The following is a 24757-nucleotide window of genomic DNA, read 5'->3' on the forward strand; positions in this document are numbered from 1 at the left end:
TACCAGGGACTAGCTTGCTCCTTCCTAACTGTGTCAGACAGATCTCAGGGACCTGCTCCTGTTCACAGACCGGTCGGTTGAGAAACACTGTTCTACAGGGAGTTTGATGGATGGGAGATGGTTGTTGAAATTGTGGTGGAAATCTATGAGGGAGTTTAGGTCATCTGTCCAGAGGATGAAAATATCGTTGATGTATCTTAGGTATATCATCAGTTTAATGGTGCATTTCTCCAGAAATTCTTCCTCAAGGTAGCCCATGAAGAATTTGGTATGTTGGGGAGCCATCCTAGTACCCATCCAATGGTTTGGGCAAAGCGTTTGTTGTTGAATGTAAAATTATTATGGATGGAGGATGAAATGGATGAGTTTGGCAATTGTTTTTGAGGTGGATATCTGAGCGTTGTCCATTTTCTTGTAGATAATTGAGGCAGGCAGCGATGCTGCCATTGTGAGGGATGTTGGTGTATAGGGAGGGGACATCCATGGTGGCAAGGACAGCGTTCTGAAGGAGGCTGTTAACCTTGCAGAGTTTCTGGACAAAAGCAGTTGTGTACTGCGGTACCTTCTGAAGAAAGCAGATAGATGTGATAGTATCACCATTTTAATTGAGAAGTACCACAGGAGGAAGCCAAAAAAAGATGAGAGATTGCAAAAGTAGAGGTAGCGGTTGGTCATTGGTTCTATGGCTTCACTGGGGTTCAGTGTCTGTGGGTGGGGGGGGGGAGGGGGCAGAGATCTCATGGAGCTTACATATAGTAGGTGTTTTAAGAGGCTGCTGCTCCTTCTGTAGAAGTTAGAGAAGGCAGAAGTTTTCTCCTGCAATGTTGCCAAGGCTGAACCTGGAGGCATGGGATTGTGGTTTTAAATGCACCTTAAACAATTAAATGTTACTAAATGGTTTAAAATATTGAATTGCAAAATAAAGGATATTTTGATTTTAAATGGAGTCTCGGGATTCTTGGAATTTTAGTAACTATAAATTTTTGCATTTGTCTAATCAGTTGACTGTGGCTTAACTTCACTTACCATGACAAGCCCTAATCAGCATTGTACTTCCCACCCCATGACTTTGATCTGAAAAGTGGGGCACAAAAAAAAAAATCTGTTAGTTGGTAAAACAAAGAGCAATGTTTAGTTCTCTCAGAACTGCAGGGATCTGTGCTTGAATGGTGAAGTGAGGGAGCATTTTTGCAAACAGTGCCACCACCTGGAAAAAATACTTCAACACAGCAAAAAGGTCCAAGCCTGGAGCTTCCTAAGATAAGAACAGGTTCCTCATTTGATTTCTAGGACAGTTTAGTATGCAGACCAGATAGTCAAGCTTAGGCATTTGAGTTTTCCTGACCAGACTTGGAGATATCCACTTACCTCGCCTGGCTCTAGGTGATTTGAAGTTGCTCCTTGTGGGGTTACGGCCGAAGGTGGATACAGTGAATGCTGCAAGCCGGAGATTCAGAACAGCCTATGCTCTAGAGTAGGCCGAAGGGAGACAGGACACAGCCCTGGTGGGCTGGAACGCGAGGCTGGGGCTCAAGAGGAGAATGACCCTGTAACATGGTAACAGGTGAGATGGGGCTTTCGGGACACTTGGAAACCATAATGGGTTAGAGCAGGACACTGGCCTGGGAGGAGCCTGGGAGGCATGGCACCTGTGAGGCTGGGTTTCAGGTGCCATGGTGAAGTAGAGCAGGAGATGGGGATTTGGCATGCGGCAGGACAGGGAAGGGCCTGAGGAAGCAGGTCAGACGGGCGGTGGCGGCCATGATGCAGGGAAGTCCTAAGGGCGCTGATGGGTAGGTGGGTGAAAGGGAGACTGGGGGCTTAGCTTGGCCTGAAGGCCTGGCTGGGTGGAGAGGCTGTAAGCTCAGCATGGCCTAGGGACCTGGCAGGCCAGCGGGCTAAGAGAGCGAGGCTGGGGCTGGGGCTGGGGCTGGGGCTGGGGCTGGAGGAGAGGGCACAGGAAGCGGAGAGGAGGCGCTGGTTTGCACCGCGCCGCCCAAGGGGGGCTATCACTTATCAACTCCTTTTATAGTCTAGTGTGGGCCGCCCGCCCTCCTTGAAGAAACTACAATTCCCAGCAGGCGCGGCGGCCCTCCAACCGCCGCCCCTCTTGACGCATCTGCGGGCCGATTGGCTCAAACCGCCCGCCGAGCTGGGAATCCCTTTGGTCGGGGCTGCCGTCACTCCGAGCGCGGGCAGATAGACGTTATAGGCCAGGGAAGGGGCATTCTCGAAGCGAATCCGCGCTGTTGGCGTGGCGTAAGGGCTGCCGCGGGGAAGGAGTGGTGGCGTAGTTGGCGTAGCGCAGGCGCAGTGCTGGGGGAGTTTACTGAGCCCCAGACAGCTGGAGGAGATAAACAGAGGAGGGGGCTGGGGAGGGACCGAGTCCCAGCCAGCCTGGGGCTGCGGAGCATGGCGAGGGGCTAGGGGGGGTAGCCCCACCCGCCGAGGGATCCGCCTGTCCTGGCCCAGGGGCCGGGCCGTCCCCTGCATGGATGGAGCCTCTCAACTTCCACTCGCTGCGGAGCGTGCGCGCTGAGGAGGCCTGACAGGTAACTGCCCCCCCCCCCGGCCAGGTAACTGCCCTGCCCCCCCCCCGCCACTACACCCCGGCCCTGCCCCCCCCCCGCCACTACACCCCGGCCCTGCCCCCCCCTCCGGCCAGGTAACTGCCCTGCCCCCCCCCGCCACTACACCCCGGCCCTGCCCCCCCGTCCAGGTAACTGCCCTGCCCCCCCCCCCGCCACTACACCCTGGCCCTGCCCCCCCCCTCCAGCCAGGTAACTGCCCTGCCCCCCCCCCCCGCCCGCCACTACACCCCCGGCCCTGTCCCCCCCTCTGGCCAGGTAACTGCCCTGCCCCCCCCCGCCCGCCACTACACCCCCGGCCCTGTCCCCCCCTCTGGCCAGGTAACTGCCCTGCCCCCCCCCCCCCGCCCGCCACTACACCCCGGCCCTGCCCCCCCCTCCGGCCAGGTAACTGCCCTGCCCCCCCCCGCCACTACACCCCGGCCCGGCCCTGCCCCCCCCCCCGGCCAGGTAACTGCCCTGCCCCCCCCGCCACTACACCCCGGCCCTGCCCCCCCCTCCGGCCAGGTAACTGCCCTGCCCCCCCCCGCCACTACACCCCGGCCCTGCCCCCCCGTCCAGGTAACTGCCCTGCCCCCCCCCCCGCCACTACACCCTGGCCCTGCCCCCCCCCCCCTCCAGCCAGGTAACTGCCCTGCCCCCCCCCCGCCCGCCACTACACCCCCGGCCCTGTCCCCCCCTCTGGCCAGGTAACTGCCCTGCCCCCCCCCCCCCGCCCGCCACTACACCCCGGCCCTGTCCCCCCCTCTGGCCAGGTAACTGCCCTGTCCCCCCTGCCAGGTAACTGCCCCCCCCCCCGCCACTACATCCTGGCCCTGCCCCCCCTCCCCGGCTAGGTAACTGCCCCCCCCCCCCGCCACTACATCCTGGCCCTGCCCCCTCCCTCAGGCCACGTAACTGCCCTCCCTCCCCGCCACTACACCCTGGCCCTGCCCCCCCCCCCACTAGGTAACTGCCACCCCCTGCCACTACATCCCGGCCCTGCCCCCTCCCCCAGGCCAGGTAACTGCCCTCCCTCCCCGCCACTACACCCTGACCCTGCCCCCCCAGCCAGGTAACTGCCCCCCCCTGCCACTACACCCCTGGCTCCTGCCCCCCCCCCGGCAGATAACTGCCCTGCCCCCCCCCCCTGCCACTACACCCCGGCCCTGTCCCCCTCCCCATCCAGGTAACTGCCCTGCCCCCCCCCCCCGCCACTACACCCCCGGCCCTGTCCCCCCTGCCAGGTAACTGCCCCCCCCCCGCCACTACATCCCGGCCCTGCCCCTCCCCCCCCCCCCCCCCGGCTAGGTAACTGCCACCCCCCTGTCACTACATCCCGGCCCTGCCCCCTCCCCCAGGCCAGGTAACTGCCCTCCCTCCCTGCCACTACACCCTGACCCTGCCCCCCCCCGGCCAGGTAACTGCCCTCCTCCCCGCCACTACACCCCGGCCCTGCCCCCCCCCTCCGGCCAGGTAACTGCCCTGCCCCCCCCCGCCACTACACCCCGGCCCTGCCCCCCCCCCCGGCCAGGTAACTGCCCTGCCCCCCCCCCGCCACTACACCCCGGCCCTGCCCCCCCCTCCGGCCAGGTAACTGCCCTGCCCCCCCCCGCCACTACACCCCGGCCCTGCCCCCCCGTCCAGGTAACTGCCCTGCCCCCCCCCGCCACTACACCCCGGCCCTGCCCCCCGTCCAGGTAACTGCCCTGCCCCCCCCCCCGCCACTACACCCTGGCCCTGCCCCCCCCCCTCCAGCCAGGTAACTGCCCTGCCCCCCCCCCCCGCCCGCCACTACACCCCCGGCCCTGTCCCCCCCTCTGGCCAGGTAACTGCCCTGCCCCCCCCCCCCGCCCGCCACTACACCCCGGCCCTGCCCCCCCCTCCGGCCAGGTAACTGCCCTGTCCCCCCTGCCAGGTAACTGCCCCCCCCCCCGCCACTACATCCTGGCCCTGCCCCCCCTCCCCGGCTAGGTAACTGCCCCCCCCCCCCCGCCACTACATCCTGGCCCTGCCCCCTCCCTCAGGCCACGTAACTGCCCTCCCTCCCCGCCACTACACCCTGGCCCTGCCCCCCCCCCACTAGGTAACTGCCACCCCCTGCCACTACATCCCGGCCCTGCCCCCTCCCCCAGGCCAGGTAACTGCCCTCCCTCCCCGCCACTACACCCTGACCCTGCCCCCCCCAGCCAGGTAACTGCCCCCCCCTGCCACTACACCCCTGGCTCCTGCCCCCCCCCGGCAGATAACTGCCCTGCCCCCCCCCCTGCCACTACACCCCGGCCCTGTCCCCCTCCCCATCCAGGTAACTGCCCTGCCCCCCCCCCCGCCACTACACCCCCGGCCCTGTCCCCCCTGCCAGGTAACTGCCCCCCCCCCGCCACTACATCCCGCCTGCCCCTCCCCCCCCCCCCCCCCGGCTAGGTAACTGCCACCCCCCTGTCACTACATCCCGGCCCTGCCCCCTCCCCCAGGCCAGGTAACTGCCCTCCCTCCCTGCCACTACACCCTGACCCTGCCCCCCCCCCGGCCAGGTAACTGCCCTCCTCCCCGCCACTACACCCCTGGTTCCTGCCCCCCCTGGCAGATAACTGCCCCCCCCACCCCTATATCCTGGCCCTGCCCCCCCCCCCCCCGTCCAGGTAACTGCCCCCGCCACTACGCCCTCGGCCCTGCCACGCCCCCGTCCAGGTAACTGCCCCCCCCCCCCGCCACTACGCCCCTGGCTCCCGCCCTCCCCCCCCCCTCCAGCCAGGTAACTGCCCCCTGCCCTGACAGGTGACTGTCCCATCTTCATATCCTCACTGCTGCATTCTCATGACAAGTAACTACCCATTCTCTTCCCTGCTACACCCCCTGCCCTACCCCTCCCAAGTAACTGCTTCTTTCCCTACATTGTCACTCCTTTCTCCTCCTGCCCCCCAACTGCCTCCGCTCCCCCCCCCCGCATGTCTGCCTGCCCTTTGCATACCTACTGCCCTTGCGTGACCCCTGGCAGGTAATTGCTTTGCTTGTCCACTCCCTTAACTAACTGCTTCCCTCCCTGGCTGCCCCCCCGCCCCCATGCCTTCCCTGTTTTTCCCACTTTCTTCTCCATCCCCATCTGGTAACTTTCCTCCCTCCCCCTATTTCCCTTGCCCTGACATCTCTGCCCAGCTTCCTGTCCCTTGACAGGTGATGTGCTGCCATCCCTCCTCCTGACTCCCAGCCAAGTCCTTGTTCCTCCCAGGTATCTAGCATTATTCCGTTGTGACACCCGCCTCTGGACAGTTGGGTTTGAAAACCTAGTATAAGTCTGAGTTTGTTTAAAAACAAAACAAAGACCCTCCACAAACACTGCCCCAACCAAGCTGATCCCTCTGAGAAGTCATATGCAGGATTTTAGTAGTAGGGAGTGGAGCCCTGCAACATGACCTGAACCTGATGGGACCCAACTGCACATGTTGGGGTCAGGTGGGAAAAGAACGAGATCAGTTTTGGGTTAGATTAGCTCTCTTCCTCCTCCCTGTAGGGTCAGTGTGATGGCAGCTGCATGCACCGGTGGCAGCCTTTCTGCTGTCCACCATCCCCAGCCGCACTCTGTGTGTTGCGGATTGAGTGTGCCAAGGAGTGGCAGTGCCTCTCGCTCTGCAGTGCACACACAGCAGGCTGTGGTGGATGGCAGGAATAGGGCATGCAGCCACCTGCACGGATAGCTGCCATGCTGACCCCATGGGCAAGAGGGGGTGATGGCAGCTGTGGCGTTGGCTCACCTTTGGTAGGAATGGTAGGGTCAAAAAACTACTTGACCCTCTCCAGCTTGGGTTGGACCTAAAAATTAGGCCTGAGCAGATTTCTAGTAGAGAGGTTATTTTACTTCTGTGTTTGGCGCCGTTGGGACTACTGTTGGAATCCTGTGTCTAAGTTCTGATGTCCACAATTCAAGAAAGATGTTGATCGATTAGAGAAGAGCCACCAACATGATTAAAGGATTGGAAAACATGCCTTGTAGTGGCAGGCTCAAGGAGCTCCATCTATTTAACTTTCACTTTAAGCTAAGAGGTGGTTAGATCTGTCTCTAAGTACCTGCATGGGGGGCAAATATTGATAATGAGCTCTACAGTCTATCGGACAAAGGTATATCAAGAACCAAGGGCTGGAAGGTGAAGCTAGACAAATTCAAATAGGAAATGAGGCGTACATTTTTAACAGTGAGAGTAATTGACCATTGGAGCAATTTACCACTGGTTGTGGTGGATTCTCAGTCACTGGCAACTTTTAAACCAAGACTGGACGTTTTCTTAAAAGATGTGTGTTCTAGTTCAAAAGGAATTACTTTGAGGGAGTTCTGTGGCCTGTGCTACGCAGGAGATCAGACTCGATGGGCACAATGGTTCCTCCTGGCCTTGGAATTGATAAACCGTGCCTGGGGGTTGCCAGGCCTTTGTTGTTCCTCCTGTTGGATCCCTTCCTCTGCCAGGCCAATGAGCCACTTGCACCTACGGGCTGTTGTGTTTCTTAGTCTCCGCTCTAATCCCAAGAGGATGATTATGCCAGTTCAGGGATGAGTGGCTGTGGAAGGATGCAATTTAAAGTAAGTTTGCAGTATTGCAGCCCATGCTGTGTCTGTTGTGTGGGTTAGCTTCATTCTGGGCATATCCGAGCTCCCCTGTGACAGAAAGCTAAGAACCCCTCCATGTTGTGAGCTGGTGCTGCCAAATCTGTAGTTGCTTTCCCACCTGCCTCATCCCATTCTAACCAGCTTCTTTCTCTGATGGCCCAGATGTCTGAAGTGATAGCAGCTCTGGCCCCGTTCTCTCTTTCCCCTTGTTCCTAGGGGTTGACTGCTGCTGACAGCACCTTGTGCTGGATTTCTGCCCCCCACTATCTTATTTCCTCTACTTTTCTAAGCCTTGTTAAAAGGGAATCTCATCAAAGAGCAATGACACTGTGGTAGGCATGGGGGAAAGAGGTGGGTGGAGCTAGTGTGTTGGTGAGTACTAGTTTGTGTTGGATGGGTGAAAATAGTTTGTGTGTTGAGGGGGAGGGTCATGGAAGTTTTTCCTTGAGATAAATCATATTTCTGAAAGGACCATGGGGAGGTAGAAATCAAAATATGACTTTTTTTTTGGGTGGCCTTGGATTTACAGTCTGAGAACCCTGAATTATGTCCAAGAGGTTTGGGATTAGATCACTCATTTAATGACAACCTCTGTGGTTTCCTAGAAGACTCCTTCCTATTCACTTGGTGTTGGCAGAACTTTTTTGAAGCGTAAGTGATACCAGGTTTGAACTTTGAAGTACAAAAACTGTCAAGCTCACAGGAAACTTTTGTATACATGTGTAGGTAACTGTATGTATAAGGACAGGTTTCAGAGTAGCAGCCGTGTTAGTCTGTATTCGCAAAAAGAAAAGGAGTACTAGCTCAAATAAATTGGTTAGTCTCTAAGGTGCCACTAGTACTCCTTTTCTTTTAAGTATAAGAGAGGTGTGGGGGGGGGGATGATTTTTGGGGAGGAAAGCTAGTTAGTGGGTTAAACTAAATCTGTTGTTCATACAAAAATCTAGTAGGACTCTGAGATAAAAAACAGACCAAGGACTACAGCTATCTGCATTTTGACTGTAGTGACTTCCTGCTGCAGGGGTCAGTTGGAGTTGACCAAGAAGGCACAGAGTGTTCTTGAGCAATTAGCAGGACTACTGGGTGAACTAGTCTGGTAAATCTTGTAACTCTTTTGTGGAGTCCTTTGGGAGTGTCTTTCCAGGAAACTGCTGCCGTCTGTGCTCCTAAAGTATTTTAGCTCCACAAACATTAACTGGGAGACTGGTGAGGCCAAAGCCTGTAGAATTCTGCAGATCATTAACTTTTGGCTGCAAACTTTAAGAGATCAAACTTTGCAAAGTGTCAGCTGCCTTTGTAGACCTTGTCTGTTCTCCAGCATCACCTGCACAGGATTGTTCTGTTATGAATTATGAAAAAGTGCTACAGAGGATGGGGAAGTTGGGATGGGGAAGAGTGTGAGAAGAGTGTAAGGATGAAATCCCATCTGCAGTATCTCCAGACTTTGTGGAACGGTGAGCAGCAGGTAACTAAAGGAAAAATCTGTTCTGGATTAACTGAGTTGATCATAAGGACAACTGCATGAGGTTTGTATGGGAAATATGTTCCAATGTGGCCTAATACCCTGGCCTGTTTTATATTGCTTTAGTGTTTTTTAGTAGTATAAGAGTTCAATGTTGCATGTACCCAGAGTGAAGTTACCCACAGCACAGATAGTGCATCGGTAGTAATCGTGTAAGTTTACTGTAGAATGTGGCACAATGGTAGGGAGCAATCCTTTCTTCCCAAGAGATGCCAATGCCTGCTTGGGGAGGGGGGCTTCCAAATGCATTTGCCCCTTTGCCTCTCTGAGACTATCAACAGGGAGGGGAGAGTCTGATGATGATTTTATGACATGGATATATCTACTAGGAACAGATCTGAAACACACCCACTTGTTTTGCACAAACCATAGAAAAGCCAAAGGTGGCTAATTCTCTATTGTCACTGGTTTGAATCCAGCCCAGGTCCTGGAGGTGAGAAGACTCCGTCTCACTACTAATCCCTTGACATACCCAGTCCCCCTACCTTGTAGCAGAAAAAAATCTCTCATTTTAGAGGGGAGAGATCAGGAAAGCGGAGGATATCAGACTTTCTGATCTTGTCTCTCACCGAGATGCGAATATTGAACTGAACTTTAAAGTAACAAAATAATAATTCAATTAGTGCTTCCTCCCTCGGTGGAGGATGCTATATGGAGTGCCGGGAAAGAAACCAAGTGAACGAAGAGATGGGAAAGTAAAGGGGTTCCTAGTAAAGGAAAGAAAATGGTAGAAACTAGTTGGAGTCACAGGTGGGGTGAAGAAAAATGTGGTTGTATTAAACCAAGCCTTGTAAAAGTAGATCAGATGCCCCTTATAGTTTTGCATATTAGCTGGCTTTCAAGGCATGGCCTGAGGTTCTTCCCTAAGGTATTAGGTCCCACTGTACTTCCTGGAGCACCTTGGTTTTTCCTGCAACGTCTCTGTCCCATCTGAGTTTTTAGCCTGATCTGGCTCATAGCTTGAGGTGCTGTAGCTACAGACTGCAGTGGGGCATTATTATGCCAGGGACATTCAAGAAACTCCCTGACAAAATACTCCCAGCTATATGGTATAGAACTATATATAAAATAAACAAAATTAAACCAGTTTGCTCTTAAACAGATTCCAGCCAGGGTGGCTCAAAACATGCTTTTTTGAATAACTAGGAAATATCTAAAAATGAGCCACATGGGCCGAGAGACCTGCTGCTAGAGAAACATACATTGACTGATACGTTCTGTTGGGGGTAACGAATGTGCATGGCCTTTTAGAATCCTAGAAGATCAGGGTTGGAAAGGGCCTCAGCAGGTCATCTAATCCAACCCCCTGCTCAAAGCAGGACCAATCCCCAACTAAATCATCCCAGCCAGGGCTTTGTCAAGCCTGACAGTAGAAACTTCTAAGGATGGAAATTCCACCACCTTCCTAGGTAATGCATTCCAGTGCTTCACCACCCTCCTAGTGAAAAAGTGGGACATCCAGTAATCATTTGGCCAAGAATAATTAGAAGCCCTTAGAAATACTTCCCAGGAGATCCATAAGGTTTAAGAGCCTTAATCTAAACTTTATTTTGGGATCTGTTTCTAAATTAATCAGGGACAATTATCTTTAAATCTTAAGAGTAAGATAGGACGGCTAGCAGAGTGGCAATCCGGTTTATTAATAATGAGCACTTATATAGTGCTCATCTGTAAAGCACTTTAAACACTAACTAGCCCATGCAACACTCTTGTGGGTTAGGTAAGCATCAAACATGTGGCGAAAGTGAGGCAGAGATTGTGATTTGCAGATTATGTCAAATTGCAGGGTGGAGGGTTGCTTTTACTTTGGAGGAGAGGATCTGAATTCAAAACTACCTTGACAAATTGGAGAACTGGTCTGAAATCAACAAGATGAAATGTAATAAAAACAAGTGCAAAGTACTGTGCTTAGGAAGGAAAAAATCAAATACACAATTACAAAATGGGGAATAGCTGGCAAGGCAGTAGTAGTGTTATAAAGGATTTCGGGGCTATAATGGATCACAAATCGAATGGCTCAACAATGATGCAGTTGCGGAAAAGGCTAATATTCTGGGATGTATTGAAAGGAGTATTGTATGTAAGACACTGTGAGTAATTGTCCTGCTCTGTTGGCACTGGTGAGGGTTCAACTGGAATATTTTGTCCAGTTCTGAGCGCTGCCACCCTTTAAGAAAGATGTGAACAAATTGGAGGGAGTCCAGAAGAGGACAACAAAAATTATGAAAGGTTTAGAGAATCTGACCTATGAAGAAAAGTTTAAAAAAACTAGGCATGTTTAGTCTTGAGAGAAGATGGGGTGGGGGTGAAGAGAGGGGGAACCTGATAAGTCTTCAAATATGTTAAGGGCTGTTACAAAGAAGATGATGGTCAATTGTTCTCCATGTCCACTGAAGGTAGGACAAGAAGTAATTGGCTTAATCTGTAGCAAGGGAAATTTAGGTTAGATGTTAGGAAAAACTTTCAAACTATTATGGTAGTGGAATCCCTAGGGTTTTTAAGAACCGGTTAGACAAACACCACTGAGAGATGATCTAGGTGTCCTTGGTCCTGCCTCAGTACAGTAGGCTGGACTAGATGACCACTCGAGGTCTCTTCCAGTCCTAACTTTCTTTGACTTTCCCGGGACTACAGACCATGCCTGATCTAGGATTAGAAGTTGGGAGATCCTGGTTCCCAGTCCCCTTCTCAAACCACTAGGTGATCATTCAGGGCCTGCAGTCCAACTGGACAGATCTTAAGTTTAAAATAAGTTCTCTTGAAGAAGGATTTAGGATCTTGCAGGTTTGGTTCTGAAGACCTGTTGAGCAATGAAGGGGTAGATGAAGAAAGAAAAAAGCAATTTTTCAAACTTTCTCTCCGAACCACCACCACCACTTCCAAGACACATAGACTTACAAAATTCTTCCAGACCAGTGTTTAAAATCACAAAATTCAGAATCAAGACCAAATTCTTACTAGGCAAAAGTAAACTGGAAAGCATGAGAGTAAGCAGCTTGACCATTTTGTCCCAAGCCATTCCCCTCTTGCTCTTGTATCAGCCAAATGCTTAAAAATAAATGTGCAAATGTCCTTTCTGGGTTAAGGGGCATGGGCGGGGGGTATTTAATAGAACTGCAAATTGTTCACTGATAGACTTGTGCAGTGGTGGTAATGACTTTAAGTTGGGACAGTCCTTAGCAAAGACAAGTATCTTGTTGTAAGAGTAACTTGCTCTTTTCCCTTTTTTTTTTTTTTTTTTTTTTTTGACATTTAGTACTACTGATACGCAGGATTGCCAGACCTGAAGACAGAAATTCTTCATATAGCTGCAGAACAGGTACAGCATGGGAAGCACTGGGGCGTTTATGTGCCCTGTCCCACTAATGTTCCTAAATCATGCCGTGGAATGACCACCAGTATGGGCAAAGGGGTAGCTGAGCCCTATTGACTGCTCTGAGAATCCTAACAAAAGGCTTCATTGGTGGTTCTGGGGACACTTGTCACTGAGAGCGAAACTATGACATCCCAAACGAGCTACCAAACTGCCAGCCAGCTGAGCAGAACACCCTTCTGGTTACAGCAAAACTGGGCTGAGTCTGAATGGTCAAATGAGTCGAGACTCCATATCTCATTACTCAATCCCAAAAGCTGGCCCCCCTCGCAAAAATAGCGAATGACTGGCTTGTCTCTGTGCTCCTTCAGCGAACTGGTAGTTCACGATGTTCAAAATTGCAAGCGGGGGGGGGGGGGTTATTCATAAATGGAACTTTCTGAGAGACTGTAAATGCTTTTCTTGGGCCACTGTTAATAAGTTGAAGCATTTGGGAAGTCCCCTACTCTTGTTTAAATGTCAGTTTGTGTTGGTCTATGTGGAGAAGGAGGGAGATCTTCATTTTTATGAAGATTTTAATGTATGTCAGCTTACTTGCTTGGCATTCCGACTGACCACATACAATTGAATTAAAAGGGGTTATTAGAAGAAGCAGGAAACAATACAATGGCTAGAGATAAGATATAGATCCCCAAGGCTGGAGCCAGCACTGGGCATGGAGGCTTTGATACTGACCTGTGCACAGGCTGGGTGGCCCACTGAAGTGAGTCGGGGGTGGAGGTGACGCTCCCTCTCTGAGCCCCACCAAACGTTCCTCCAGGCCCCCCCTAGGGGGGTATGCCTTGAAGTTTGAAAACTGTTGATGTAATCTGACCTCCTGTGTAACACAGGCCATTGAACTTCCCCAAAATAATTCCTGGAACAGATATTTTAGAAAAACATCCATTCTTGATTTAAAAATGATCAGTGATGGAGAGTCCACCCCGACCGCTGGTAAATTGTTCCAGTTCTTCATTACCTTCACTGTTAAAAATGTGTGCCTTCTTTCCAGTAAGAATCGCTTCACCCTCCAGACATTGGGTTGTGTTATACCTCTCTCTATCTCCTGGGAGGGGGGTGGGGCGAGGGAATGCTTCAAGGATCCTTTAGAGAACTATGGGTGGGCTATTAATTTGGATGTGCCTACATGCCTGACTCCAGCCAAGTAATAGGCTTATTTTTACAGGTCTGGGGTCTTAAGATCAGAAGGACATGAAATCGTTAAAAATCCCTGTCTGGAGAGGAAGAGGGAAGTGCGGGGAGTGATCAGTAGCTGCTTAGGGGGAAACAGGGATCAGTCCTGGGTCTGGTTCTCTTCAATATCTTAATGATTTAGATAATGGTATAGAGAGTACACTTATAAAGTTTGCGGGTGATACCAAGCTGGGAGGGGTGACAAGTGCTTTTGAGGATAAGATTAACATTCAAAATGGTCTGAAATAAATAGGATGAAATTCAATAAAGACAAATGCAAAGTACTCCGCTTAGAAGGAACAATTAATTGCACACGTACAAAATGGGAAATGACTGCCTTGGAAAGAATACTGCGGAAAGAGATCTGCAGATTGCAAGCTAAATTAGTCAACAGTGTAACACTGTTGCAAAAAAAAGTGAACATCATTCTGGGATGGATTAACAGGAGTGTTGTAAGCAGGACACGAGAAGTAATTCTTCCACTTTACTCTGAGCTGATAAGGCCTCGCCTGAAATGTGGTGTCCAAAACTGGACACAATAGTCCAGTTAAGATTACGACAAATTGGAGAAAGTCCAGAGGAGAGCAACCAAAATGTTTTGTCTGGAGAAAAAAAGACTGAGTGGGCACAACAGTTTTCGAAAAAGGTTGTTACGAGTAGGAGGGAGAAAAATTGTTCTCTTTAACCTCTGAGGATAAGACAAGAAGCAATGGGCTTAAATTGCAGCAAGGGCGATTCAAATTGGACCTTAAGAAAAATTTTCTGTCAGAGTGGTTAAACACTGGAATAAATTGGCTAGGGAGGTGGTGGAATCTCCATCATTGGGGATTTTTAAGAGCACGTTGGACAAACACCTGTCAGGGATGGTCTAGATAATACTTAGTCCTGCCATGAGTGCAGGGGACTGGACTAGAAGACCTCTCAAAGTCCCTTCCAGTCAAACACTTCTGTGACTCTATGAAACCCTTACATGGGGAGGGACTGAGGCAGAGAATGCAACAGGGGCAGTTGGTCTGAGGCCCTGTGGCATTTCTGAGGCAGCCAGGCTTGCCTACGTTTTTGAAGAAGTGATAAGATTTAGGCAAGACCCAGATGTGCAGAGCTCTTGGGATACTAACCCTTTTATCTGTGTGCTGTGTACCTTGGGGTGAATGGACCATATGTCTGTTTAGAAAGAGTGGTTTTGAAGCACTTTTTTATCTACCTCTGATCACAGGTTCATGGAGGCCGGTGTCTTGTAGATGCCAAATCCAGTTGGGCCTATCATGTTATCACTGGTGGAAATGGGATCTGATGCCCCGGGCAGAGTTGTAGAACCGTGGGGCTCTCATCAGAGGGAGGGAAGGTAATTAGTGAAGGCTGTCATTGGGGGTGCACACGTGAGAGACTGCAAAGGGGTATAGAATACTGACCGTACACTGGGAATAGGGGGTTTTGTAGCCTGGCAAGGCAGTGTAAAGTTGAGTAAACCATGGAGATTCACTCTGGAAGAAGTGCAGGTAGAGACCTGTTGCTTGGAAAGATTGACGCGGAGGTACTGTGGGAAAGATCACAGGTGAAGCTTACTGCTGAAAAGTCAGTCTATCAAAACTTGAAGCTCCCTTCCCAGAGAGGTCAGTAGAAATTCTCTTATCTTCACTCTGAGCCTAGCAGAAAAGTGACTGACTGGAAACAGTCTTTACTGGTTTCTCTGACAAAGTAGTTTATTTTGCACATTGATGTTTTTTACCCAGGACTGGCCTTGGGCACAAGTAATGATTTGGTGCCCTGTGCTTCTGGGGGCCCTGCAGTTCTGTGTCTGCCTCTGAGTTGCTGAGTCAGGCTGATCTCCTTTGCCCAGTGTTGGGCATAGAAGGGGAGGTAGGAGCAAACTCCCCATCCCCATTCCGCACAAAAAATATCTGGAAGGGAGTGTGACAATCTTATTTGTTTCCACTGGGTTTGCTGCTGGGCTAACCATAGAATGCATCCGATGAAGTGAGCTGTAGCTCATGGAAAGCTTTTGCTCAAATAAATTTGTTAGTCTCTAAGGTGCCACAAGTACTCCTTTTCTTTCATAGAAGATGTGTTATTCCCTTATGGAATTTATCAACATTGTTGATGAACTGGCCTGGATAACCAGAGGTTAGTTTAAAAAAAAATCTGATAGTTTAATCATCTTACCTCAGGGTTAGAAATATTGATGACTTGTATGCGTTCACAATGCTGCCTTTTAACACTGAGTCTGGGAGGTGGGATTAATATGGGTAATGTTAAGATCACTTGAAAATGTAAGGCCTCTTAATGGGCATACACACCAGCTTTCTGCTAACACTTCATGTGTAAACAAAATCTGGATTGAGTAGCGAAGGCCCAGTAGTGCTGGCCATACCTAGATATGCTACAGACATGCTGTCCAAACTCCCCTCTTCTCATCCTGATCTGCAGCACCTTCTTCTGTTCAAACCTTGAACTTCTGATGTGCAGAATTTACAAAATCTTGTTTTAAGATGTGTGCAAAGAGGTAAGAATAAGACAATAACATTCATTGTCTCTCCTGATCTATTCTAGGAATTGTTCCCAGGCTTCTGGGGTGACAGGATATCCCACCTTGTTTCTTCTTCTCCACAACCCCATTCACCAAGACCTATTTATCTGATCAATGACTGCTACACACAGCTAAAAAGTTCACGTTTAGGAGTTCTAACATTCCCTGTTATACCTGAATTTCAATCTCTGCTTAGCATTTCCTGATTCTTACAGGTTTAAATAAGATCCTTAATGTTACCCTTATTTGGAGTTGTATACTGAGAGCAAGCTAGATTAGTTCTCATGAACTCTCGTTAAAGAGAATGTCACGTTTAATTCTGGTACCCTATAACATAGAATATATATTAAAACTTGAACTTTCAAAGCTGGGTTTAAAAATATTGAAACAGTGACAGGTACAGCATCCTTAATAATTGAATGAGATTAACCTCACTGAGAGCTGATGTTTTATTTATACTCCCATCAGCTGGACCTCCTGTTGAGAACAGGATTGAGACACAAGAATGTATTTCACATTCGTATGCTGAGACTCAAATTTCAAAGCCTATAGGCAAGTTATGTTAATATACTCCCTGAAAATTAACCACCTTTATTATCTCTTAGTTTGTTCAAAACCGATCCCTCCTTGCATTCAAAAAGTCACCATTTGCTGATCTGAACTGTCAAGATGGCAGCGATGTCTGATCACTAATTAGTCTTTATCATATCGAAGGAACACTTGTGCTCTTCTAGTAATTTACTGTAGTTCATAATCAAATGTAGTGGTATTCAGTTGCGATTTGTTTTCCTTTTAAAATGGAGCCTCCTGACTAGAAGCAAAAGGCTAGAAAAGCATACATATGGAAGAGCTTGTACACACTATCACTTACGTCTATATAATGTCTGTCGCTCAGGGGTGTAAATAAGCCACTCCCTGAGTGATGTAAGTTACACTGACCTAAGCACCAGTGAGAGCTTTTCCCACCAACATAGCTACTGCCTCTCACAGAGGTGGTTTTATTATGCCGATGGGAGAGCTATCTCCCGTCGACATGGAGCATCTTCACCAGATGCACTGCATCGGTGCGGCTGCGACGCAGTAGCCCTTCTGGTGTAGACTAGCCCAGTACTCTTATTACATTGATTGGGTTGGGGGTAGGAGGGACCCAAGACTTGCATCGTTGACAGCCTCAGTACTTTCAAGGTCTCTGCTTCTCACAGGGCTTCCCTAGAAACAATTGTTCTGTCATTTTACTGTCAGCCTTCTTCCCTTCTGAGTCCCTGCTTCTCACTCCTGAGTTTCATGGAGGAGCCTTGCATGAGCCTCACCAGTTCTTTTTGCGAAGGGAGCTCAGCACTGCCATTAGTTGGAGACAACACTTAATTAGCCATGTGTATAAATGACCTGTTAAGTTTTTCTTTCTCTGTTTGTAGGTAATTAAATGTCTTTACTGTGGATCTCCGCTTTGTTGGAATGCTTGGATGCACTGCACCTCCCCCTATAGCTTTCTTTTGTCTGCCTCATTGTGAGAAGATGGCAAAAGTAAACATTACTCGAGACCTCATCCACAGGCAGATCAAGGTATGTGTCATCCAAGACACTTATTTGTGGTTGGTGGATGGGTAAGGAGAGTGTAATGTTCATGCTGGAGCAGTTCTGTGGGGATAGTCTTCACAGAACTAATATCTGCCATACCCCATCTTGCTGAGATCTTGTTAGTTTTCAGAAGGATTGACACTTGGCTGGGAAACTTTGCTGCAGGAAGTTGTGCTGTGGATTAGGTAGGGGGGCACTTTCCTTCAGAGTAGATATTGAACTACTGCCCAAGCATAGTGTTGGGGATACTGTACTGATGGAGTTACCATCTGGATGAAACCCAAGAGGTTCTGGTGACTTGTGATCAATTAAAATCCCTTTAGTAGATTAGAGGTGTTAACCTCTGAGCCCTGGCCAAGTTTCAGCTCTGACATGTCTATTCTTTAACTTCCTGAGCAGTTTCCTTTGGCCCCCCAACCTGAAGCAAATACTCACCAGCAACCACACAACAAAAAGACTAACCCAGGAACCTATCCTTGCAACAAAACCCGTTGCCAACTGTGCCCACATATCTATTCAGGGGACACTATCATAGGGCCTAATCACATCAGCCACACTATCAGAGGCTCGTTCACCTGCACATCTACCAATGTGATATATGCCATCGTGTGCCAGCAATGCCCCTCTGCCGTGTACATTGGCCAAACTGGACAGTCTGCATAAAAGAATAAATGGACACAAATCAGATATCAAGAATTGTGACATTCAAAAACCAATCGGAGAACACTTCAATCTCTTAGGTCACTCGATTACAGACCTAAAAGTGGCCATTCTTCAACAAAAAAACCTTCAAAAACAGACTCCAACGAGAGACTGCTGAATTGGAATTAATTTGCAAATTGGATACAATTAACTTAGGCTTGAATAGAGACTGGGAGTGGATGGGTCATTACACGAAGTAAAACTTATTTCTCTTTGTTTCCCTTCCTACTGTTCTTGTCAACTGCTGGAAATGGCCTACCTTGATTATCACTAAAAAAGGTCCCCTCCCCCCCCCCCCCGCCCTTTTCTGGTAATAGCTCACCTTTCCTAGTCACTCTTGTTACAGTCTTTATGGTAACACCCATTGTTTCATGTTCTCTGTGTATATAGAGACAGGTTTCAGAGTAGCAGCCGTGTTAGTCTGTATTTGCAAAAAGAAAAGGAGGACTTGTGGCACCTTAGAGACTAACCAATTTATTTGAGCATAAGCTTCATGCATCAGATGCATTCCGATGAAGTGAGCTGTAGCTCACGAAAGCTTATGCTCAAATAAATTGGTTAGTCTCTAAGGTGCCACAAGTCCTCCTTTTCTTTAAACTTTTTTCTTTCCTAAACTGTTGTCATGCTGGTAATTGTATTTCTAAGGCACTCATTACCATTGTGTCTTCGAGTTGTAGTATGGTGTATTAATTGTTTGTATCTTAAATTTGTAAATGCTTGGGAACGAATGAGATGAAACATGCAAGATTATAATAATGCCAGCACTGCCTCCTTTCCAGGTATTGGGCAGGAGGGCAGAACATCCAATGCTCTGCCTTAATTTCCTGCACTATGGCCCTGTGCCCGCAGTGGGGAATGCAGTGGAACTTGATTAGTGGCCTATAATATGACACCAACAAAGTATACACATGCTGCTCTGCCACTCTCTAGACTAAAGTGTTAGGTGCTCAGTGGTTTGGGCTCAGGATACCTAAAAAATTGTCTAAAGCTCCAGGGCAAGGATTGCAAGTAGGGTTGCCAATAGTCCTGTATTGTAAGGGATGTCCCTTATTTAAATAAAATACCGTCTTGAGCTGATTTAGTAGGGGACAGACACCTTTTATCCCATATTTCAACCAGGGTAGTGCTACTTGTTGGCAACTTGATCTGGTGCACAGGGTCACAATGCCACTCAACTTTGGCCCAGCCACCCCTCAATCATGCCTAAGCAGCCCCTGGACCTCTGGGTTTCTCCTGTATTTTTTTTAATTAGTTTTGGCAACCTGTCTGCACAGTTCTGCTCTTCAAGCACAATGGAACTATGCACACCAAGGATAGATCCCATTCGGACATGGGGTGGAGCTTTCTTAAGGGCTGATCCAAAAGCGTGGAATGAACTTTCACAGGAATTAACCATCAGACCCTGCAATTTTCTGCTCCAAGTGCAAGGTGCATTCTTTTTTGATCTTACTTTTGCAAATATAAACAGTATACATGTATTCTATTAAATTATTTAAAAACACCTTTATCCTCGTGGGGGAGAAAGCACTAATGTGGCTCTTGTTGCTGAACGTAGTTCCAGAAGGGGCTCAGATACTATGGTGACAAGGTCTATATAAGAAGCTTAATGGTATAGAGCCTCTCTGAATTTCATGAATAAAGAGTTAGGGTGATATATGGTGTAACTAGGAACATACTGCCTCTGCATTTAGCCTCCCTTCATCTGAGCCAACTACTAACCTATCGATGATCTCATTAAGGAACACAGGGAAACAACCGTCCTGAATTTGTATTGGCACAGCATTGTGGTAACTGTTCTCTTCTCTGTGGAACAGCCTGTGCTGCTACTACTGCAGTTGTATGCCTCTGTTCTGTTGCTCTGTCTGTGTGTCAGAGAAGGCTGTCCAGTTCAATATCCCAACTATCTCCTGTCTAGCGGTTAAAGGTCTCGGGAAGACTGAGAATAGCCTTGGAACAGTGAAAATGCAAGTGTGGATTTTGTAGTAAAATGACACTTGGTTCTTCAGGACAGGGTTGTATGTGTCATGGTAGTTTTTCTGAATAGCTCTAATCTAGTGCTTGCATTATCCTTCAGCTGTGACTTGAAGCTTCTGGCTTTCAGCCTGTTCTTGCCAAAAGATCAGGCATCCTTCCAACTCTTGGGTGTATCTTTTTGGCAAAAAATATAAAACAGGCAACCCTTTTTTCTTTTTCTTTTTCCTTGGGTCACCCTGATTCTTATCTCAGGTGCCGGACCTGTGCCTGGCAATTGGGGTTTTATCGCTAATAGTGGTGAAATGATGGCTTCTCTCTCTTTCTGAACTGGAGAATACAACATACCCTGTGCATGAGTGTTCTTCAAGCTGATAAGAAAACACAGAGGAAAGGCATCTGGCTGGTGCCCTGGCCCATTTTGGGAGGGAGTTTGTGTGTGTTTTCAATGATTGACTCTGCTCCTTGGGATAAGGGAGTGTTTGCTGTAGTAAGTGTGGTGGTTTTCCTTCACATAGGAGAAGGGCGCCCTGGGCTTTGAGCGGCACTATCATGTCACTGACCCATTCATCCGACGACTGGGCCTAGAAGCAGAGTTGCAGGTAAGTGAACAGTGCAAGAAGAACAAAAACTGCATAACACGCACCTGTCTGAGCTCCATAGACTTATAAACTCTTAAGAGTCCTGGTTTGTCTCCTCAACACGAAGCACTTCTAGCACTAGGCTCTAACTTACTACACCCTACAACATCAGCTGTCTTGTACCCAGGACAGGCACTAATCCTAGTCATAGTTGTTTTTGACATAGGCAAACCTCTTCTAGTTAAGTCGTCTGGCCTGACTTCTTCCTGTGACATTTGTGATTGCAGTAAGTTCCTTAGAAACTAATAAGCGAATTGTCACACTGCAGTCTGATGCTCCCGAAACTAGATTACAAATCTTTGAGAGTTTGTCTTCCCATTGGTACAAATTCAGTCGTCGTCGTCGTCCCCCACACCACTCTTCAACTCTGTCTTCCTCTCCCCCCCCCACAACCTCCCGAAATGCTGAGTAGGCACTCCAGCCGTTCCTTTTGTAATCCTTTGTTAGATAGGCTGAAAGTATTTTGCACATTCGCCCAAATGCAAGATGCTTCTCAAAGGGAGGTAGGCAATGAAAGCGTATCTTCCCTGCTTCCCCCAAGGATCTGTGCACATGATTCTCAGCCTAGCCAAGAGCTTTTGAAACAAAGTCACCTTTCCTTGTGTGCAGCAGTATCTCTGCATTAGCCTCTAAGGCTGAGCTGCTATTGTATCCAGTTGTAAATTATTTTTCCCAACAAGCTAGAGCATGCCTTTCTTTCCTGGAGGTGCCTATCTGAGGTGTGGGTAGGGGTGTCTGAAATGGAAAGCTGCTTATATCAGAACAAGTTGTGTGGGGTGCTTGCTATGTCCTTGTCTCATAATAGTCCTTGATAAGTCTGCAGTTTGTGTAACATTCTCTTCCCTTCTTTGCACAGGGTCACTCTGGATGTGTCAACTGTCTAGAATGGAATGAGAAAGGAGAGTAAGTATGTGTCTCGGTTCAGGGATGAACAGACTGATAGCCCAAGCTCTCCATGAGTGGGCTGAGGATCATCTTATCATAAGGGGCCACTTCCTCTTCCCAGTGAAGTAAATGAGGGCTCAGTCTAAAGGTTTTGAACTATAAATCCAGGTTTTGGAAATGAGGCTTATTTTGTTGGCTGCATCTGGAAATGCTCCTCTTGTGAGTTGGTAAAAGAAACGGGGGCTGGATGGCAAGTGAAGGATCCTCTTCCATAGAGGACTAGAGTACCATCCACTTAACTAGGGTTGTGGCACCGTGGGTCTTTGGGATTTGTACCCTTATATGGGGCTGGGGCGGGGGATTTTTTTTCTTTCCCTATGCTGTAGTCTGAGTGCTTCTCTGGTGGGGAAGTAGAGGATAGAAGAGTCCCTGTCTCCATTTAATAACCTTCTGCTCTGCACTATCATACGCTAAAGCATTTGTGTTTAATAACTAGCACAAGTGAAGTAAACCGTATCCACCTGGGAAATGTAAGGGAGAGTCTCTGCTGTGTTTGAGCCAATTACCAAGGCCTACATTCTGTCCTCTGGTCCTCGCCCAAATCCATAAGTCAATGGGAGTTTCAAGTACTTGAGGGAGGAATTTGGCTCCAAGGCAGTAGTTCTCAGGCTGAAGGTCATGGCATCTGTTGGCACCACCATCTGATCACCTGTTTCATGCCTCTTCCACTGAAGTAGACCAGTTCTGCCACTTGTGACTGCTTCTCCTGACACGCACGCGCGTGCGCTCATAGGCACCAACTTCTCCTGGCGCCGGTGGGTGCTCGCGCCCCCCAGCCCACCCCATTCCAACCCCTTCTCCAAATCCCCGCCCTGCCTCCTCCCCTGGTCGGGCCGCATTCCCCCTCCCTCCCTCCCTCCCACAGCTCCTCCCAGCAAGCAATGGGAGGAGAAGCGGGGAAGGTGTGCTCAGGGGAGGGGGTGGAGGCGAGGTGAGATGAGATAAGCTGGGGCAGGGTGGGGAGCTGCTGGTAGGTGCAGAGCACCCACCAATTTTTCCCTGTGGGTGCTCCAGCCCTGGAGCACCCACAGAGTCGGTGCCTATGCACACACTTATGAATCACTGCATGGATTCTGGTGTGGGGCACTTTTGAGGACCAGTTGTGAATGACAGGATGTGGGCTTACAGGATGAGTGGCTGAGCAGCTAATCACAGCTGGGAATGAAGCAAAGCTTGTAGCACTCTCCCCTCTTGGTTTTTTTTCAGCTTGCTGGCATCTGGCTCCGATGACCAGCACACCATTGTCTGGGATCCCCTGCATCACAAGAAGCTTCTTTCTATGCACACTGGGCATACTGCAAATATCTTCTCTGTCAAGGTGAGTGAGGCCCCAGGTGTGTGTGTTTGAAAACGAGAGGTATAAAGAGGGCACGGTTGGATGGGGCTCCATGTTTGACTTGCATGAAAATAACTTGTTGTTTAAATGTTGCTGGGGAATATTTTTCCATAAGCAAGTTCTCCAAAGAGTACCAAATGTAAAGAGTTTCAGTATTAGGAAAAGTTATATTAGATGTAGTATTCTGCATCTGTCTATGCAGTTCTCTGGTTTTGGCCACATATCATATAAATACTGGCAGTGGTGGTTATATCAATCCAGGTGGGAAAAAAATGCCGTAGAGAGAACTGCATTGTATGTCAAATTGTTAGAGACTTGTACAGCAAGCAGATGCGAGGAACGTACGTAATTACAGAAGGTTACTCCACATGCATAGAGAAAGGATGATCCAGTGGTTAGGGTGCTAGCCTGGGACTCAGGAGACCTATGTTCAGTTCCCTGCTCCAGCACAGACATTCTGTGGGGCCTTGGGCAAATGATTTAGTCTCTCAGGTGTGCCTCAGTTTCTCCATTTTACAGATGGGGATAATAGCATTTCCTTACCTTAGTGCGGGTGCTGTGAGGAATAAAGATTGAGAGGTGCTCCATTATTACATTAGTGAGCACCATATAAGAACCTTACATAGCTCTCTGGCCACGTGGCTTTGATTGCTACTCTGCTGTTGTTGGGAGTGGCTTACATCTCCCTGTGAAATGTAAGAGAAGACTTTAAATGGAGGAAGAATTTGTTTTCAAACAATCCCTCCTTACTGAAGGAAAACTGGAGACTGGTCACTTGTCATGCTGAGCACAAGCAGTGGTAGCCAGAGTTGGGACTGCATGCAGAGCTCTACGATCTAGACTCAGTCTTGCCTTCTCCGTAAATGCTGCAAGAAGGCAAGAGTTGCTTTGCCTGTTGCAAATAAGAATGACCTGCTATCAGACAAGCTTTGATTTCCCAGCCGGGAGCCCCTGTTTTATTGCATTATTGCCTGTCGTGATCCCAGCTCTTTCAGGATGTAACTGTAGCTACAGCAGCTTGTTGCAAAGGGAGATGCAGCAGCGGCTAGGCTATAACTAAGGTTGGATGACTGTAAATGGCAGTTGAAATGTATGAAGCTCGTCCAGGTTTGAATCTGTTCTTCCTTCCTTGTGGAGGGATAGCTCAGTGGTTTGAGCATTGGCCTGCTAAACCCAGGGTTGTGAGTTCAATCCTTAAGGGGGCCATTTAGGGATCGGGGCAAAAATTGGGGATTGGCCCTGCTTTGAGCAGGGGGTTGGACTAGATGACCTGCTGAGGTCCCTTCCAACCCTGATATTCTATGATTCCACAGTTCTTGCCACATTCAGGGGATCGGATCCTCCTCACAGGAGCTGCAGACTCCAAGGTGCATGTTCATGACTTGACTGTCAAGGAAACCATCCACATGTTTGGTGACCACACCAACAGGGTCAAGCGTATTGCCACGGCTCCTATGTGGCCCAACACTTTCTGGAGCGCAGCAGAGGATGGGCTAATCAGGTAAAAAGCTTTGGTGCTTGTTCAGGGGAGTAGCTCTTGGTGCTGTGAGAGACCTTTTATCGGAGTAGTCTTGCTTGAGTGGTCACTGACACCCTTAGTTCGCTCAGTTCCCTGCCCCTTCCTGTTGGGTTGGCACAGTTCAGTTAATAAATGAAGGGGAACTTTGGTTCACTGGTTTGACTATTACAGACCTTGTCTGTCTGCTTCTTGTGACTTTATTTATTATTTGTATTGCCATAGCGCCTAGGAGCCCTAGTCACTGACCAGGACCCCATTGTGGTAGGCGCTGTACTCGGAACAAAAAGTTGGTCCTGCCCCACA

General features: G+C 49.1%; 1 protein-coding gene across 3 annotated transcripts in view; it reads left to right on the forward strand.

The window, feature by feature from the left end:
- Positions 1-1486: 1486 nt before the first annotated feature.
- WDTC1 (WD and tetratricopeptide repeats 1) overlaps positions 1487-24757 on the forward strand; it is a 67312-nt gene continuing 44041 nt past the window's right edge. Inside the window, exons 1-7 of one of the 3 annotated variants that reach the window (XM_074934226.1) lie at positions 1487-1564; positions 11946-12008; positions 17178-17325; positions 20532-20615; positions 21511-21557; positions 22806-22917; positions 24249-24436. In XM_074934226.1, coding sequence (XP_074790327.1) covers positions 17218-17325; positions 20532-20615; positions 21511-21557; positions 22806-22917; positions 24249-24436 — 539 coding nt within the window. In that variant the 5' untranslated portion in view covers positions 1487-1564; positions 11946-12008; positions 17178-17217. Of the gene's footprint in view, positions 1565-2405; positions 2553-11945; positions 12009-17177; positions 17326-20531; positions 20616-21510; positions 21558-22805; positions 22918-24248; positions 24437-24757 lie in introns of those variants that run through there. The other 2 variants (XM_074934225.1, XM_074934227.1) reach the window with 2 other exon arrangements.

The sequence above is a fragment of the Natator depressus genome, chromosome 19, assembly GCF_965152275.1.
Source record: "Natator depressus isolate rNatDep1 chromosome 19, rNatDep2.hap1, whole genome shotgun sequence".
NCBI lineage: Eukaryota > Metazoa > Chordata > Testudines > Cheloniidae > Natator > Natator depressus.